Source organism: Daldinia loculata, assembly GCF_022478755.1.
Source record: "Daldinia loculata strain CBS 113971 unplaced genomic scaffold F4817scaffold_4, whole genome shotgun sequence".
Classification (NCBI taxonomy): domain Eukaryota; kingdom Fungi; phylum Ascomycota; class Sordariomycetes; order Xylariales; family Hypoxylaceae; genus Daldinia; species Daldinia loculata.
Genome location: NW_026054858.1, coordinates 118,714 through 135,090, shown reverse-complemented (window position 1 = coordinate 135,090; position 16,377 = coordinate 118,714). Strand labels below are relative to the sequence as shown.

The following is a 16,377-nucleotide window of genomic DNA, read 5'->3' as shown; positions in this document are numbered from 1 at the left end:
CTATAATAGACTTACCTTCACATGTTCTGCCCATCATCATATTCTGTCTACACTAGGTACACTATTATGTGCGATAATCATGACTCGCTTTCCCCTTGTGTCAGAAAACGGACTTAGTGACGCTCAGAAGAGCGCTCACGATGGCATTGCAAACCTCTTCTCTCGATTCCCAAGTCATCTTACTCAGAAGAACGACCAAGGCCTATTCTACGGTCCATATTCCTCACTGTTGTATGTCTTCACTTAGATAAAGCCTCGAGTGCTTTTACTAATAACTTGTTACAGTTATACAGAGGACATTGCTGACCCATGGCTTGCCCTCGCTTCCAAGATCATGCGCCAGCAACGCTTTACGTTCAAGGAAAAGGAGCTCTGTATCCTCGCCGTCGCCTCTGAGTATGATGTTCCATATTTACAGTATGCTCATTCTGAAATCGGTCTTTACGCTGGCTTCACCAAGGAACAGGTGCAGGAAGCGTTCCACGGAAAGCTTCCTAACGGCCTTAGCGACCGAGAATCTGCCGTTTACAACCTGGCACTGAAACTAACAAAGCTTCGTAAGCCACTGGATGATGCAAGTTTTGGGCAGGCGAGAGACATACTCGGACAAGATGGGGTCGCTGGCGTTGCGCATATCGTCAGCGGATACATCTATGTCTCAATGCTGTCCAATATTGCCGATGTTGGTGCCCCCAAGACAGGAGAGGGCACATTTGTAGCAACTAAGAACCCAGATATGGCAAGAGAGTAGACTTCTGTGGATATTACCCATCTTGTGTGAATTGGGTACCATATATAGGGGGGATACATGGAAGCATGCTGCACTGAAGCAATATACCAAATGAGCGAATCTGGCGCCATACTCTATTCTAAAGATACAGTGATCGAGGCTCTAAACATCTAGTTTAACTTACAACTCTAGCTGCTTGCCATTCACTAGCAATGGAATTTCCGAGTGTAATGATCGACATATCTCCTAGAATGTCAAAAACTGCGACATCCACCGCAAATTCCTTCTTAATCCAATTGCGAAGGTATACCGCACTCAAAGAGTCAGCCCCAGCCATACGCAGTGGGTCTTCTAAGTCGATGTTTTCTCGGGGAGTTCTGACTAGACTGCAGATATGGTCCGCAAGTGCGCCGGCTACGATTCCGCCCATTTCTGCAACGGAACTCGCGGAAACCAATGCACGACCTACGCTGACGGTGGCGTCCGGACTCTCTCCTGATTCTTGGCCATTACCACTCTGAACAAGAGTGTGGCTCCAGAAGGGATGATGGAATGCCAGGGGAAAGCTGGAACTTCGCCTATCTTGCAAGGATGGGTTGATGATTCCTGAAACTATTTGTGCCGGGATTTGGTCTAAACCAAGGTTAGGATCACAGAAATGATCAAACAGAGCCAATATGTCTGATTCAGACAGCACTGTGTAGACATTCTCTGCAGCAAATCTTTCGGCTAGACCTTTGTTTTGAGATAGCATTCCACCGGTGGAAAGGAGGCCAAGATCTAGAGAGACAGCCTTTTCACCAAGCGAAAGGCGGTATCTCGCCAAGGCATCTTGGTAAGTATTTCCTGACGAGTAATTGATCTGTGTTGGTTGACCCATGATTCCGGTGATTGAAGACGTCAAAATGAAGAAATCCATCCCCTTCGGAAGAAGATCGTGCAGGTTCCAAGAGCCGCGAACTTTGGGATCAATTGCAACTTTCCAATCTTCAAAACTCATCTTCTCATACATAATATCCTTTTAGTTTTGTTAGCTCATAATTTTAACCAATTCTTCTTCGTTCTGCTCACCTTGAGAACACCCGCAGCTTGGACACATCCTTTGATTGCAGGTATATCTTGAAGTTGTTGCAGGACCCTTTGAAGTGATGAATGGTCTGAAATATCACATGCTGGTGTGTAAACTCTAGCACCCGACTGCTCTAGGTGTTGAATTGTTGTACTGGCTGCCTTGTTGCGTGGGCCGGAGCGTGATAAGAGAATGAGATTACGAGCACCGCGACTCACCATCCACTCAGCTATGCATCTTCCAAGATCTCCTAGACCGCCGGAGATCACGTAACTGGCAGATGGATCGAATAGATCACCCTTTACAGATTGTCGGTGAATCTTTAGCGGTATTAGCCTTAGTTACCCTAGATTAAGAGAAAGCGGAGGCTCACCTGTATTTGGCTTTCGTCATCATACTTGATGACAATCCGTTCTTCACGATCAAGACCTCTTATATGGGAAGAAACCGTTTCAATAACAGAGAGGTCAATTGTCTTTACGTGGAAAGGTTGGATCGAAGTCGGTTCATTGACTTCAGAAAAGGGCATTTCCAATCGATCAAGTTGATGTTGTAATACTGCAACTACATCCAATATTCGAAAACCGACAGTGGCTGGTAGCTCGAAGAAACTCATTGGAACCGGACTATCATCTGGGACTTCCCTGATGCTCAAAATCTGGCCGAACTTTGACACACATTCTGTCAGCTGTAGCATATCGGTGCTCAAGAAGTCCAGTACAACGCTAGCTTTCTTCGAAAAACACGATCTAAACGATTCGGTAAAGCAGCTTTCTGTGAGCTTTTGAACGCCGCTGAAAAGGGGTTCATCACCTGGCGTCGAAATGGTTGCGCATAGCTTTGGACCGTACTTTTTTAATACATCTAGTGTTGCCCTTCCAAGTCTCGTATCACCACCTCGTACGATTACTAGGTCATCACGCTGGATTCTAGCTTCTCGTACAATATAATTGGCAATACAGGAGTCCTGCGGCAACGTAGAAGCTTCTTCGAAGGACAGAGATTCCGGTATCTTAGCTACAAGATTTCGCTTGGCTCGGCTCGTGGAGCGAAGTAGATCGGTACCGTAAGCACATACGCGATCTCCTACAGCGATATCGCAGTTGGCGCCGACCTTGGTCACGATGCCAGCGCATTCTCGACCAACATTAATGTTGGAAGTCTTGCCTGAAAGGATTGAAAAATCAATCGGACCGAGGCCAATAGCTTTAATTTCGATTTCGACTTCCTCGGGGCCGATAGGTGAGAAGGTAGAGTTATCTTCCGTAATTTGCGGTTTCGGGATGTTTTCTGAGTCGTAGAATGTGACTGTAAAAGGCCTCGCGTCTTTTACACTCTCGGTGACCAGTCTTTCTCTTAGAAGGTTCCTTGAGATTCCTTTTTTGAACTCTATGTTCTCGTATATTCGGCTCAGTTTCAGAAAACCATCTACAACGATATAATCCTCGGGTTGCTCCAAGCCTTGGGTCTTCATAATATTTTTTAAAGCGAAGAGAATATGATCACAATCTTCTATTTGTGAATTAGAACTCGTCTCTAGGGCCAGGGTAGCCAGCTTGCAGTTGATGTTTTCTATCCGGAAGACCCTTGCGAAGCCTTCTATCATCCCGTGGCTTGGGGTTGGGGGAAATGTATCCGCCTTGGAAACCCAAAGAATCCTCGAAGCCCTTAACAAAAGTGACTTGAGCGATTCGAAGTTATCTTCATCTAATCGGGAGAGAATGGCCTCTTCTAGATCGAACAGCGTGATAACGCTTCCAAGAGAAGAAATGTCTTCCTGAGTTTTTGATAAATCCATGCGGATCACGCGAAAGCCTTCGGCGGAAAGTTTCGAGGCTAAAACGATCGCCATGTCTTCTTGGACACTTGAGCCAGGTTCGACCGCAATGGCTATGTCTGGAAGTACAGCATCTCTAGGCTCTGTTGCTGTCGCACAAATGATGCTCATCAAATGAGATTCCTCATCAGCATAGTCGCGAAGGATGAAGTCTGCACCTGAAAAGCCATTTCGGCGCAGTAAAATGTTCCAGGATTCCTCATTTAGAAGGGGGCTCATTGTACGGGTTTCGTCTGTTTCTGGCCACCATCCCGGCAGCAAGCCAAAGATAAACCCGGCGTCAATTCGTTCTGGGTGTATGTACTCGTGAAGAAAGAACTTGCCCCCCGGTTTTAACAATTTTCTTAGTCCTTGAAGTGTACGATCAAGATTGTCCGTGATATGAAGAATATTAGATGCCGAAATGACATCGAACGTATTCTCCTTGAATCCTTGGCTCAGGGGATCTTGTTCAACATTGAGGATAGCGAATTTCAATTTCCGAGAATAGGCTTGAAATCGTTCTCGAGCACTCTCAAAAAATGTAGAGGAGATGTCTGTATAGTAGTAGCTATTGAATCTCTCTACAGGAGACTCGGTACTCGACGAAACTCCTTTGAGTATATGTTCAGTAAAAGAACCTGTACCAGCGCCAACTTCAAGAAAGTCCAGGCTGGGATATTTGAAAGAAAGGTCTGCCAAGTAGATTTGAAGTTTCTGGTAGCATATAGAGCTCGCCAATAGCTCTTCATAGAATCTTCCTACGAGATTATCCTCAAAAAATAGCTGTACCATATCGGATTTTCCTTGTAAGACGTTTAGGGCATTATCAGCAACTTTGAGGATGAAGCTTCCAAGGAACCCATGCTTCGCAACTCGAATTCGGAGTGAGCCATCATCCGTTATAGATGAATCATCAATTGTTGTGCTTAACTGCCAATCCATCCACTTCACATATCTTTTCAGGTATGGTTTCGTAGGATCAGTGCCCATCATGGTCACACTCCTACGGAGCTCTTTGACCATAAAGTATAGGTAGCGTCTGAGATCACTAAAGAAATCGCCCGGCCCAAGAGAGTCAGGTCCGCAAATTGACTCTAGTCGTTGCAAAATCCTTGTACCTGACAAGGCATCGACATCCACAGCTGTCTGGACACTACACCAAAATTGGTCGTGGCCAGCAATTTCTTCGGGTCTTTCATCGGAAGCGATAACAGTAGTTTGAAGCCCTTCGACTACCAACCTTAGATGTTCTTTATCGTCCGACAATGCAAACCCAGAATAAAGCTTGGTCCTTGCTGTCTCACCCTCAAATTTTGCCGAAGCTTGGATGGACTCGTGCGGCGAGTTAAATCCTTCTGCCGAGATCCAGATTTTATCGATGCGAGATATGGCCTGAGTTGGAATTATTTTGTCTCCTCCACTTAAAGACACTAAAGCAAGGTGAAGAAAGGAATCAAGCGTTCCCGGGTGAATGACAAATGAACTGCCCGCGGTAGAGCTACTCAAACTTAACCTTGCCGTGAGAGTGTCAGTGCCGTCATGATTCACCGTCGTAATCCCTTGAAATGAAGGTCCATAGTGGAACCCGTACTTGATGAAGTTGTTGTATATCTCTATTGAATCGAAAACCTTACAGCACTGTGTATCTCGTTTTTGGAAGTGGTCCTTATAATGGTGAGACTTCTGCCTATCCTCTTCAGTCCATAATTCTGTTTCGTAGTGAACTTCTATCACCCCAGAGCAGTTCTCAGCCCAATGACCAGAAGTTACCGAATATACAGAGAAACCCCAAGAGCTTCGGGTCGCAGAAGTGACTTTAAGAGGCCTTAACTGTAACCTCGTCTCCAAGTCGTCAGATTCAGAAGGAACTGCAATAGCAGATTGGTATCGAACATTGTGTAAAGTAAAGCTGATCATATTCTGATATCGGTTCGCAAGCTGTGAAACTCCTTGTATAGCCATAGCAATCATGGCAGAAGCTGGATAAACGGCTCTCCCGTTCAGCTTATGGTCTACGAGCCATGGCATATCGGAAACTTGAACGTAGCATCGCCATTGAGGTTCTAGTGGATTCCAATCTCGGCTAGGGGAACCAAGAAGCTCGACGTGGCCATGTGCTCTAAGACGATAGTTCCGAACAAGGGGGCTCTCGCACCAATATCTCGTGGAGTGGTCGAATGGATATTCTGGCGCGTCGGCGAGACAAATTCGGGATCTTCGAAATGGCTGCTCCGGGTCATTTACGCGCCGTAAATCGATGGGAACACCGCTGCAATGCAATTGCCCCAGCAATCTTAAGAGTGTAACCGAAGCGGATTGTTTACGATACAGCGCAGACAGATACTTGATCGATTTTCTCCGAGGTAGGGTCTCAAAGATTTCTTCAATAGGAAGACGCAAAGCTGCGTGAGGACCAATTTCGATAAGATTGTCAACTACGATTGCTTCGTGATGGCTACCATCAATCTTCTTACGAAGCGACAGAGCGGAATCTCTGCATAGTCGCTCCACAGCCTGCGAAAATAAAACAGGGGAGACTAGATTGGCTGTCCAGTAGGTCCCTTCACAAGCCCTTTCTCTGGTCAAAATAGAGCCTGTGACTGACGAGACCATCTTGATGCTGGTTTTTGGTTGGGGTGATTTAAGGATCCCAAAGTGCTTTAGGCAATCGGATACGATTAGATCCATCTGAGGAGAGTGATAGGCAACAGGAACGCGTAGTCGTCGTGCGAAAATACCTTTGTTCTCCAGGATCCGTCTAAGCTTTTCAATTTCAGATTCCTCCCCTGATACCGTTGTACTGCAGGGACTGTTGATACAACTGACTACCAGAGGGAGGTCTATATTAGTATGATCGGAACCCATATCATTGAAGTAGTTGGATACTTCTTCAGCAGACATGGCCACAGCTAGCATAGCTCCTCTGCAGCAGCTTTGCTTAGAAATTGTAGCGGTAAAGTATCCACGGTAATAGGCGATACGTAGAGCGGACTCCCGTGTTAGAAGCTCTGCACAGTAGCTACTTAAACTTCAGTAGGAGTAATCATACGGAAGGATGCCAGTCTTACGCTGCAGCAATCTCCCCCATTGAGTGACCAACAACAGCAACAGGGCTAATGCCAAATGACCTTAAGAGATCAACTAACGCCATCTGGACGACTGCAGTAAGGCATTGAGAAATACTCGGGTGATCTATCATCGATTCTTTCTCGTCTTTCAAAAGTTGGTCTACCACGACTTGATTAGCGGTATTCTAGGGACTTATTGAACTTGAGCCGACCTACCTCGACAAGACCAGCAGCAGCCCATACCCGCGAGGATAGATTCTGCGGCCTGAATGCTTTCTAAAAAGTCCCGGTACATCAGGAGTTCCTTCCCCATGGCGTACCACTGGGCACCTTGACCAGTGAAAACGAATGCCAGTCGAGGACTCTGTTTTGGAGTATTTATGGGGGTAGAAGCGAGCCTTACAAGAGCTCGCATATCTGAAGTAGCTGAAACAACTGCAAACGACTTTGCCGATAGTGAGGTCCGACGAGAGTCAAGAGTATATGCAATATCGGAAACCGACGGCATCGCATCAATGTCGAGCATCTTGGAACAATATTTCTCCCACGTAGAAACCATGAGTTGAGTAGCAGTCGTGGTAGAAGCAGACCAAACAAGAAGCTTTGGAAATCCTTCTATGGTCGTTGAGCAGAGAAGCTTCTTGGCCCGGAAGTATGGATTAGACGTTCTAAAGTTCCCTACTAAACCTTTATGTCTCAGGTAACTAGAAACGTCGTCGATAACGACATGAGAGTTTGTCCCGCCATATCCGAAGGAATTGATAGACGCCCTTCGGACCTCGCAAGGAGGCCAAGCTATTGGCTCCGTCGGCAGAGTTATCACGTAGTCGTAAGACGCAAGCTTTCTATTTAACGATTCAAAATTTGTATTTGGTGGTATTATGCCGGACTCTACGGCGAGGATTGCTTTAATCAACCCTGCAATACCGCTGGCGCCTTCAAGATGACCGATATTTGTTTTGACAGAGCCAACATAAAGGGGGTCGGAGGAGTTGCGATGCTTATGGAAACAATCTGCAATGGCACCAATCTCTATTGGGTCTCCAATTGCTGTTCCCGTTCCGTGTGCCTCAAAGAACCGCGTATGTTCCATGCTTAAGTTCGCTCGTTTGTATGTTTCGCGGATTAGTTGAGCCTGAGCTTTGAGGTCAGGTTGGGTGATTCCAGGCGTTCGACCATCTTGATTAGTACCGGTAGACCTTATGATAGCTCGTATGGTATCGTTGTCGCGAAGTGCATCGGAAAGACGCTTTAGTATGACAACCGCGACACCTTCACCGCGAGAATACCCGTTCGCACGATGATCAAAGGTAAAGCATCGACCATCAGGAGATAGCATTTGCATGTTGCTCAGGATAGTACTGTAATCAGGGTCTAGTAGCAAATTGCAGCCAGCGACAACACCCATATCAGTAACACCGCCGAGCAATAACTGACAAGAAAGGTCGACAGCCATCGCACTACTTGAACAAGCCGAGTCCAAGTTAACTGAAGGTCCGCGGAGATCAAAGAACCAGCTTAGTCGATTTGCTAGCATGGATTGTGTAGCTCCAACTGCTGCATATGGGGGAAGCCTTTCAGAGTCTTTTAGTATCAGTTGTAGATAGTCGTTTGTGAAGCAACCCGTGTGAACAGAAGATCTTGAACCCTTTACGTCTTCAAGTCGTATACCAGCATTTTCGAACGCTTTGTATGTTGTCTCAAGCAGAATGCGTTGCATCGGGTCCATAGCAGAAGCTTCCGTAGGAGTTAGCGAGAAAAAGTTGGCATCAAACACTCCAAGGTCCTCCTTGATGAAGTGAGCACCCCGTGTACGGAGGGCATGGCGCTGAGTAGGGTGATGGAATGCGTCTACATTTAGGCGGTCCGGAGGGAACGTCGTCATTGCACTCCGCTTGTTTAGAATCATAGTCCAGAAATCCTTTTCTGAGGAGGCATCTTGCGGAAACTTCAGAGAAAGCCCACATACCGCAATAGGCTCCTCTTCGAAAGACCTAGGGGGCATCGTAGGGACAGGCCGAAGAAGAGTTCGAGTAAGAAATTGCATAAACACAAAAACATGAAATATGAGCCTCAAAAAGGAGAAGAGAATTATCAGAGGAAACCCTCCTTCCTGTGATATAATATGCGATTTTAAACTTATAGAACCAGCCACGCCTATGTCACTGGTCAATACAATAAGTTGAGCAACGTTTATTACGAACAAAAAGGTGTATTTCCTTCCGATAGAGCTTTCCGTAGCCAAATCATAGTCCAAGTGCCCACAACCGATAGAAACATTGACTTTATTTACTACCTACCTACCTAGGTATGTATTACAAACACGGGCTGTAAACGGGAAATATTAACGTACAGAAATCAAGAAATAATACGTAATATACAATTAATGTTTAATAACTGAAGACCTTGTGAGAGAAAAAAAACTATAAGAACCATGCATATTGCCGGCGGATGGGTGACTTCACAGCTTCTAGATTCTTAGTACAAACCACCTACCTAGGCACCTAACGTATCGCAACGGAGCATTTGATAATACCTTGACAATGCATTTTCTTTGCCTCCATGGTGCAGGGACCAATAGTAAAGTCTGTCTTAAGAGTTACGAGGCCATTTTGTTTTACATATGGTGATGAGCTAACAATCTGTTAACAGATCTTCGAATTCCAAATCGGTAGGTAGGGTTGGAAGTACTACGTCGGAATGCCTGGAGCTAAATGAGTTGTAGCAGCGCTACGCCATGAATTGGGGGGAGATCATACGTACGACTTTGTCGAAGGTGTGGTGGCACAGCATAGGGCACTTGGTAAGCATAAGATTTAACTAATTAACAAATGAACTAACGAGCTGACATAGATTCTAGGGATCGAGAATCTTGCAACATCTGAGGATTTGTGTTTTGCGTATTACAAACCTCACAATGCAGAATCATTCAAAAAAGCAGTTGAAGACTTGGAAAAATACATCAAGACCGACGGACCATTCGACGGGATCATTGCCTTTTCCCAAGGGGTTTCATTAGCATGTGCTATATTTGTCGACGAACTACGGCTCCGAGAATCCGGTCTCCGATGTGGGATTTTCTTTTCTGGTCGGCCCCCTTTCATCGACGCAGGGACGCCACTTACTCACTATTCCCACCCCACTACCCCTGTCAAGGCCGGAGAGGTGCCGATTAATATTCCAACTGTCCACATTTGGGGAGCCGAAGACAAAATCGAACCTGGTCAGGCTCTGGCGCTTAGCAGACTATGTAGGTCTGAGAATAGGTACGAACATATTCATGGTGGTGGTCATGAAGTACCAGGGTCAAGAGATAAAGAAGGCTTAATAGAGTCGGCCAATGTGATACGACGCATGTTGGCTCAGCTCGGATGCAATTGAGATGTGACCTAGATATTATCAGGGCGACGTAAGGAGGTACCTGTTGCATTTTCCTAATTAAAATTAATGGAAATGGTTTTTCTTGAAACTATCACTTAACAGCTTATTGGAGTACAGAGCAACGTTTCTTTATTCCTTACATGCTGCTGCTCCTACTGATTCTCCCTGTAATCGTGGACCTTTTAAAAGTGCTTTCTCCTTTCAAGCAAGCCTCCTCCAACTCTCATCTCCACCACATTCTCCATTTTTCACACTGAGCTCTTATTGAACCTAAGTTTTAGCCAAGCCATCACAATGATTACTAGTACCCAACTTGACGGTATCGCCCTCGTTGTAGGGGTATGGATATTACCTGTCCCGCGGGTATATACAAGAGTCGCTAACATACTGTACTTCAGTCCGGCAGCGGCATCGGCAGAGAAGCGGCTTTCTCTCTTGCTGAGGCTGGCGCAAAGGTTATCGTATTTGCGGACAAGAATGAGGACACAGCGAAAGCCTCATCCGAAGAAAGCAAAAAGTATGCGAGTAACAAAGACTACCAAACCACAACCTTTACGATGAACGTCCAGGATGCCCAGTCAGTCCAGGACATGGTAGATTTTGTCGTCAAAGAATTTGGTCGCCTCGACTACGCCGTCAATGCAGCTGGTGTAAGTGAGATGCAATACTAAGCTAGTACCATACCATAATCTCTAACATCTCGCTCGTCTTACTCAGGTTGACAACGGCGTCAACGCCCCTGTAGCTGAGATCGACGTCGACAATTTTGACCGCATCATGAACATTAATGCCCGCGGCAATTTGATCTGTGTGCGTGCCCAGATTGCGGCGATGCGCAAGCAGGAACCCAAGACCTGGAGCAGCAGGAATGGAACGCGTGACATTGGACGCGGTGCCATCGTCAACCTTGCATCTGCTAATTCCTTTGTTGGTCTCCCGGGCAAAGGTTGCTACACTATTTCAAAACATGCATTCATGGGAATCACCAAGATGGCAGGTTCGTATCACAAAAAAACACCGAATTTAGAGTCTCTCGGAAGTGATAACTAATATCTGATAGGCCTCGACCACGCTCCTGAGGGGATTCGTGTTAATGCTGTGTGCCCAACTTGGGTACGCACACCATTGTTGGATATAGAGATACAGAAGAACCCCGAGGTACAGGGCATCATCTCGGCCATCGTCCCTATCAAACGTGCAGCTGAGTGCGAGGAGGTGTCTGATACCATTACATTTTTGTGTAGCCCAGCAGCCAGCTACATCAATGGCGCTAGCCTGCTTGTTGATGCTGCTGTAACTACGACTGTACGGCTATTTTAAAATAACAGGGTACAACCTTGGAGGTTATGTCCAGGTAGTTAGCTAGTAGAGTAGCCCTATTGTATTACAAGAATAGATTAGGTCTTATTTTGGCTACGATCTGTTTTATGAGTCCATCTGTGAATGTGACGGTACGTTGGCGAGGGGGACGACCGGGAAGAGGATGGCAAAGAATATCGTCACTGCGGATTATTCCAACCGGCTACTATCGGGACACGAGAAATTTTACGTGCTGACACAACAGCACATCATATTGTTGCGTTACCGATGTCTTTGTGTAGCATATAGAGTGGTGTAGTGCACTCGCATCTTGATTCCGAATCTGTCTCGGCCTATTTCTAACCCTTATTCCGAAATGAAACCTTCCTCTATTATAGAAAGGGTAGGAGAACTGCAATGCATAAAGGTGCTACATGTAGAAGACAGAGTACTACTATAGAGGAGCCCCTGTTTAAAGTGACTGGCTCGGTGGTCATTCCCGGGTGTGTTTAACGCGATTTTGCCCCTGGGTGTGGTTAGACAACCCAAGTGACCTTGCAGAGAGAGTTTCTTGATTATTTCCTAGGCAACTTTACTTAGAATAGTCCGTATTTATATATATTCACTATACTATAATAAACTTAGAAAAGGCACACGTTTTGAATTTCGAAACATCTATATAGCCGGGTTATAAGTGAAGAAAAAAGAAGGGGAAAAGGAGAAGAGCCCCAACTCTTAACAGAAACTCTTTCGAGACACCAATTAAATAATTTACTGGATGCAAATGGGTAGAAATAGGAAACGTTTCTTGCTAGCAAGAATTTGACATGTCAGCTATAATACTTGATAGTAATCTGTATTCCGTAACTCTTCCCCGTATCTCATTTTGGCGGAGTGACGAAAAGTCGCTCGCGTTTCATGAAGGCAGAGAGGACAAGGGATAGTGCACTGGCTGTGATAACCAAAATAAACGTATTGTCAATGCTTTCTATTATGGCATTTAAAACACGCTGTCGCTGGTCCGAAGTGAGGTTGTTGAAAAAATCTCCCCCGACCCCTGAAACGGCCTGTTGAACAGCGCTCCGCGGCATATCAGGTAAGATACTGGCAATCTTCTCGGTTGACTCGTTCAAGAAAATGCTGTTGGATATTACCAATGCTAGTGTAATACCACTGATTTGGCCAATTCCAATGAAAGCTACCGCTTGCGAGAGCAACTGGGGCGCCGCTTTCACCTGTGCAACTGCGAACCCAGCTTGTGAAAAGAGGCCAACACCAAAGGCGGTTAGAATAGAGTACCCATAAATGCGAGCATCGGTCGTATTGATGTCAATAGTATAAAGCAACACGCTTCCAGATAATGCCAGAGCTGAGCCGACTACATACCATGGCATGTAGTATCCAACTTGGGCCATAACCGCTCCGTTTATCATAACGGCAAAGACTAGTGGCAAGACGAACGGGAGAAGCTGGACACCACTTCTCAAGGCGGACTCCGCTTTGGCAAATTGGAAGTAGATCGGGATGAAATAAATGGGGATCGTAACGACGACTTGCGCACTAGCCATTTGAGCAAAGATAATATCCATCTCCCAAGATTTTATAAGTGAGGTGGGAAAGAGGCGGCTTTCGGGCTTAGTGAGCAAGGAGAAGCGCTGCTGCAGTACAAAAGCGATCCAGAGAACTCCCGTCGCGACAAAGAGGCCGATTGTTTGACCACTGTTCCAGGCATAGACACTACCGCCGAATGAAATGACCATCACGAGGGTCGTGATCGCGCCGGCGCTGAGCACTGACCCTACCAAGTCCAGGTTCTTTGCCCGTGAAAGAAAGCTTTGGCCTCGGTGAGGATCAGCGACCGGTAGGAGGAATAAGTAAATAGGGGCAGCAAGACCTCCGATGCAGAGGTTAATATAGAATGACCATCTCCATGTGGCAGAGCTGTCAGTGAATGCGCCGCCAATTATAGGCCCAAGACTGTTCTAGGGGTTAGTACACCTTGCTCTTCTATCCTGCTAAAGGGTTGGGTGTAAAGGGGTATACATACATTGTGCCGATACCCCAAGTTAGCCCAACAAATCCCAGGTACATGGGCCGTTCCTGATCATTTGTTAGGGCTGATACCATGTTGATTGTCCCTAGATATATGCCCATTCCTCCGATGCCACAGATAGCCCGACCGCCTATGAGTGCATCGAGTGACGGGGCAGCTCCGCAAAGCGCGGAGCCAACTTCGAATATGACCACACTGGAGACGAAAAGTAATTTGCTCTCGAAATGAGAGTATAACTGGCCCCTACGCTCTTGGTTAATCATGATAACTATGAATGAAGCCTTATGTACGTAAGTACCTAAGGCTAGGGCATGTACCTACCAGAGCAAATTGGTTGCAACAGCGCCTAAAGCAAACGCGACAGAAATCCAGGGCAGTTTTTCAATGCCTCCAAGCGTATATATGATATTTTCTTGGATATTGGCGACGATGGTGTTATCAAGTGCAAAGAGAAATAGGGCAGCCAGCAAGGAAAATACGACGAAGAACCAAGACATGGGCTTTAGCTTTCGAACTGGTGAATCTCCGGCTGAGGATTGCTTATTGTTCGCAGTCTCCACATCCGTGTTCAAGTTTTGAGCCTTAACCTCCGTCTGCTCTTCCCGCGAGGGGTCGAGCTGGGAAGAGGGAATCTTCTCTAGAACGGACATGGCAAAGTTAACTTGAATGCTTTCGTTATACAAAATATTCTAGCGACTCAGTAGAAACCTCACGAAGAGAAGAATGAGAATATTGTGCGGTAAAGAACTTATACGTATCACCAGTCCATAAATAGGTACTCTAAGACACTGTACGCTTGTTACCTTAGGCACCTAAAGTACTAGGTATTGGTATCATTCTGAAAGCAAACAAGCAGGGATATACATGAACTTGAGATTTCACTGTTTATAGCCAATATTCAAAATTCAGCCCTTGATTGCTGTACTTCATGTTGTGTTACCCTACATGTTACCCTACATGTTGGTGTAGGCATATACGATCCCGCCAATCAGCTGCCCTCAAACCAGTCGGGTTTTGATTCTTGATCGGGTAGCACAATTCCCGGTCGTTACATACATGAGGTACCTGTTAATCGAAGGCATATTAAAGGCATAATATCATCCTCTTATGTAGACATGTAGGTATCCAATCACGTATTGGGAACCGTAGTTAACAGTATTATGTATGAGCCATATCCTCCAATAGTCCTGCTGTTTTAACAGCCACTTATTTTCCCAACACCTTTCTCCCGAGTTCCTCCATTATTCTTACCAAAATATCTCCAATAGGCCATCCACCACCACAAGTTCGTCAATGAGAGTTCAAACCCCAAAATGTCTTCAGCGGAAACTCAACCCGATTTTAACCCCAATGACACCAAACAAGACGAGCTGAGAAAGCTTCTCATTGCCATGATGGTTGTTCCAACAGTAGTGGTACTCGTTCGAGCCTGGTCTCGGGCTCTAATGCCAGCGTCTGTCATGTCAAAAACCCCTAACAAGTTCTGGTGGGACGACTGGACGGCATTTGCGGGTGCGGTAGGGGCCCCTATAAGGCTTCGGCCACACGGTACCTAACTCTGGCTAATTGATATTAGGTACTAAATATCGCAGTTTGTATAATGGGGTTAAAGCTACTTGATCTTGGCCTTGGACTTCATGTTCAAGTAATACCACCGGAAAATCTCAAGCCATTTCTGAAGTTACTCTGGGTTGTCTACTACATTTTTGACACGGGGACTGCAGTGTCCAAATCTTCAGCTCTTTTCTTCTACGCTCGCGTTTTCGGTTCAACGAACTCTCGGTTCAGGTATGCATTGTGGTTGGTGCATGCTATGAACGTCATATGGCTCGTCACGATCTTGCTAGACGTCACATTCATGTGCACTCCTATCGCAAAAGCCTGGGACACCGCATTAGAAGGGCATTGTCTTAACACCGGCCGCTTCTGGATGGGTAGCGGTATAACCAGTCTTATTATCGACATTATTATCCTAGTGATGCCCTTGCCGATGTTATGGAAATTGCATATGAAGACGATACGTAAAATTCAAATTTTAGGGGTCTTCATATGTGGATACCTGTGAGTTGCTCTTTTCCCCCTTTTGGATGACTCGACAACCCCTATACCTTCCCACTTAGCTGATACAAGTCCATAGCGTCGTTGTGGTATCCATTGGTCGCCTTGTCACCATTATTGAAGCCGGCGACGAGGTTGAAAAGGATCCGACATGTAAGACTCTTTTATCTACCAAATATAACTAATTTGCCGTCTAATGATCCATACATAGACAGGGTTTCTACACCGATTCTCTGGTTAGGTTCGGAGATCGCTATATCCATCATCAGTGTTAGCCTCCCGAGTATCTTTTTCCTAGCCCAACGAGCCTACCGCGATGGTGCTTGGAGTCTTCTCAGCACTCGTTCTCATCACTCTAAGACTGGAATTTCAAGTAATAATCGGCCGTTTCACGATGAAGACGGAGATGAACTCGTCGGACGGTCAACTGACTCCTTTCATAAACACCCTGAAATCCTCTCTAATGCGAACCCGTACCTTACGCAAACCAAGGCAACTGCGCAGTTTGCGGGGACCGAGGAGAGCATTGAACATACTCAACACGCTGGGATTCATGTTCGTCGTGACGTTTTGGTGGCATAAGTACCTAACCTACTTTACGTGCTCAAGGTGACGCATTCTACTGGTACTAAGATTAGGTTAGGTACATATGAGTTACATAGGAGGTACCTACGGGATTTTACGCACATACAAAGCGTTGGATGGGCCGAAACCGAGTTATAATGTTCTAGTTATTGACGCCGGGCTTCAATATTATGGATTGTATTAGTGTAACGAGAAATAAAGATGAGAATTATCAACCTCGTAACTAATATTACATAACTACAAAATATTGTATTCACACGTATTTCTCCCCATAAATCTTCAAATACTCTCTAAGTTATGCACACTGTTAGCCCG

At 45.8% G+C, this 16,377-nt stretch overlaps 6 protein-coding genes across 6 annotated transcripts; 4 read left to right on the top strand and 2 right to left on the bottom strand.

Annotated features, from left to right (window-relative positions):
* Window positions 1–79: 79 nt before the first annotated feature.
* On the top strand, window positions 80–751 carry F4817DRAFT_311950 (AhpD-like protein; the record flags this gene model as incomplete). The annotated part of the gene is made up of 2 exons (XM_049300067.1): window positions 80–231; window positions 286–751. 2 exons carry the CDS (start codon window positions 80–82, stop codon window positions 749–751), a joined length of 618 nt encoding a protein of 205 aa, XP_049162856.1.
* Window positions 752–828: 77 nt separating this feature from the next.
* On the bottom strand, window positions 829–8,923 carry F4817DRAFT_176763 (putative polyketide synthase). Its single transcript, XM_049298288.1, has 5 exons — window positions 6,903–8,923; window positions 6,687–6,846; window positions 2,173–6,637; window positions 1,802–2,119; window positions 829–1,748 (listed from the first exon to the last, which is right to left on the bottom strand). Exons 1-5 carry the CDS (start codon window positions 8,731–8,733, stop codon window positions 906–908), a joined length of 7,617 nt encoding a protein of 2,538 aa, XP_049162855.1. The 5' UTR covers window positions 8,734–8,923; the 3' UTR covers window positions 829–905.
* A 34-nt stretch (window positions 8,924–8,957) lies between these two features.
* Window positions 8,958–10,214, top strand: F4817DRAFT_176728 (serine hydrolase FSH). Its single transcript, XM_049298287.1, has 4 exons — window positions 8,958–9,271; window positions 9,339–9,357; window positions 9,415–9,489; window positions 9,547–10,214. The coding sequence occupies exons 1-4, from the start codon at window positions 9,230–9,232 to the stop codon at window positions 10,065–10,067; spliced, it is 657 nt and encodes a 218-aa protein (XP_049162854.1). The 5' UTR covers window positions 8,958–9,229; the 3' UTR covers window positions 10,068–10,214.
* Window positions 10,215–10,361: 147 nt separating this feature from the next.
* Window positions 10,362–11,387, top strand: F4817DRAFT_311947 (oxidoreductase; the record flags this gene model as incomplete). The annotated part of the gene is made up of 4 exons (XM_049300066.1): window positions 10,362–10,406; window positions 10,466–10,717; window positions 10,785–11,064; window positions 11,128–11,387. 4 exons carry the CDS (start codon window positions 10,362–10,364, stop codon window positions 11,385–11,387), a joined length of 837 nt encoding a protein of 278 aa, XP_049162853.1.
* An 860-nt stretch (window positions 11,388–12,247) lies between these two features.
* Window positions 12,248–13,916, bottom strand: F4817DRAFT_356128 (major facilitator superfamily-domain-containing protein; the record flags this gene model as incomplete). The annotated part of the gene is made up of 3 exons (XM_049305755.1): window positions 12,248–13,343; window positions 13,414–13,662; window positions 13,741–13,916. The coding sequence occupies 3 exons, from the start codon at window positions 13,914–13,916 to the stop codon at window positions 12,248–12,250; spliced, it is 1,521 nt and encodes a 506-aa protein (XP_049162852.1).
* Window positions 13,917–14,440: 524 nt separating this feature from the next.
* F4817DRAFT_325192 (uncharacterized protein) lies at window positions 14,441–16,324 on the top strand. The gene is made up of 4 exons (XM_049301742.1): window positions 14,441–14,936; window positions 14,996–15,480; window positions 15,557–15,630; window positions 15,689–16,324. The coding sequence occupies exons 1-4, from the start codon at window positions 14,733–14,735 to the stop codon at window positions 16,057–16,059; spliced, it is 1,134 nt and encodes a 377-aa protein (XP_049162851.1). The 5' UTR covers window positions 14,441–14,732; the 3' UTR covers window positions 16,060–16,324.
* Window positions 16,325–16,377: the final 53 nt, after the last annotated feature.